Source organism: Vicia villosa, unplaced genomic scaffold, assembly GCF_029867415.1.
Source record: "Vicia villosa cultivar HV-30 ecotype Madison, WI unplaced genomic scaffold, Vvil1.0 ctg.006175F_1_1, whole genome shotgun sequence".
Classification (NCBI taxonomy): domain Eukaryota; kingdom Viridiplantae; phylum Streptophyta; class Magnoliopsida; order Fabales; family Fabaceae; genus Vicia; species Vicia villosa.
The window spans coordinates 37,737-38,795 of record NW_026706742.1 but is presented as its reverse complement, the minus strand read 5'-3'; the positions used below and the strand labels follow the sequence as shown (position 1 = coordinate 38,795).

At 39.8% G+C, this 1,059-nt stretch overlaps 1 protein-coding gene across 1 annotated transcript; it reads right to left on the bottom strand.

Moving 5' to 3' along the window:
• Nucleotides 1-220: 220 nt before the first annotated feature.
• On the bottom strand, nt 221-835 carry LOC131642944 (secreted RxLR effector protein 161-like). Its single transcript, XM_058913103.1, has one exon. It carries the CDS (start codon nt 833-835, stop codon nt 221-223), a length of 615 nt encoding a protein of 204 aa, XP_058769086.1.
• Nucleotides 836-1,059: the final 224 nt, after the last annotated feature.

Below are 1,059 nucleotides of genomic sequence, written 5' to 3'. Positions count from 1 at the left end.
TTTAACTACTCAAGAGAATCTAACCTTTCTGCTACCCAATGCAGCATTTAAGTTTATCCAACAATCCCCCATAGACTTAAATGCTTCTTCGATCCTTCATTCCTAGCATCTTTTTCCATCTGTCGAATAGCTCTTTCGATAATGGTTTTGTAAGGATGTCTGCAGCTTGATCCTTGCTAGCCACATGCTTTAATTCGAGTCTTCCATTCTTCACATGTTCTCAAATAAAGTGGTAGCGAACATCAATGTGTTTGCTTCTTTCATGATTCACTGGATTCTTTGCCAGCTCAATTGCAGATTTGTTGTCGACTTGCACTATTGTTGCATTTTCTTGTTTTTGTTCCAGTTCGCTCAATAGTCTTCTAAGCCATATTGCATGGCATAGACACCAAGATGCTTCCACGTATTCTGCTTCACATGTTGACAGCGTCACAATTGGTTGTTTCCTTGAGAGCCAGGTGAAAGCTATATTTCCCATGAAAAATACATATCCTGATGTACTCTTTCGATCGTCTATATCTCCACACCAATTGCTGTCGGAGTAGCCAGTTAGTTTGTAATCTTCTGCTCTTGAGTAAAACATTCCAAGTGACACAGTTCCTTGGACGTAACGAAGAATTCTTTTCAAAGCCTTCCAATGCGTGTAGACTGGTTCTTCCATAAATCGACTTATAATTCCAACACTCAACGAAAGATCTGGTCTTGTGCATGTGAGATATCGAAGACTTCCAACCAAGCTTCGAAATTTGTTTGCTTCGACACGTTCTCCCCCATTAAATTTTGAAAGCTTGGCTCCGGGTTCCATTGGAGTCGAGATTGGATTGCAGCCTTCCATTTTAAATCTCTTCAGGATGTCTTTAGCATATTTTTCTTGTGAGACAAAGATTCCAGTTTCTTCTTGTCGAACTTCTAGACCAAGAAAGAAACTCATCAGGCCTTAGTCAGTCATCTCGAATTCACGTGTCATTGTGCCTTTGAATTCTTCAATCATGTGATCATTGTTGCCCAAGAAAATTAGGTCGTCGACATAGAGGGCAACAAGCAATATATTTTCTTTAT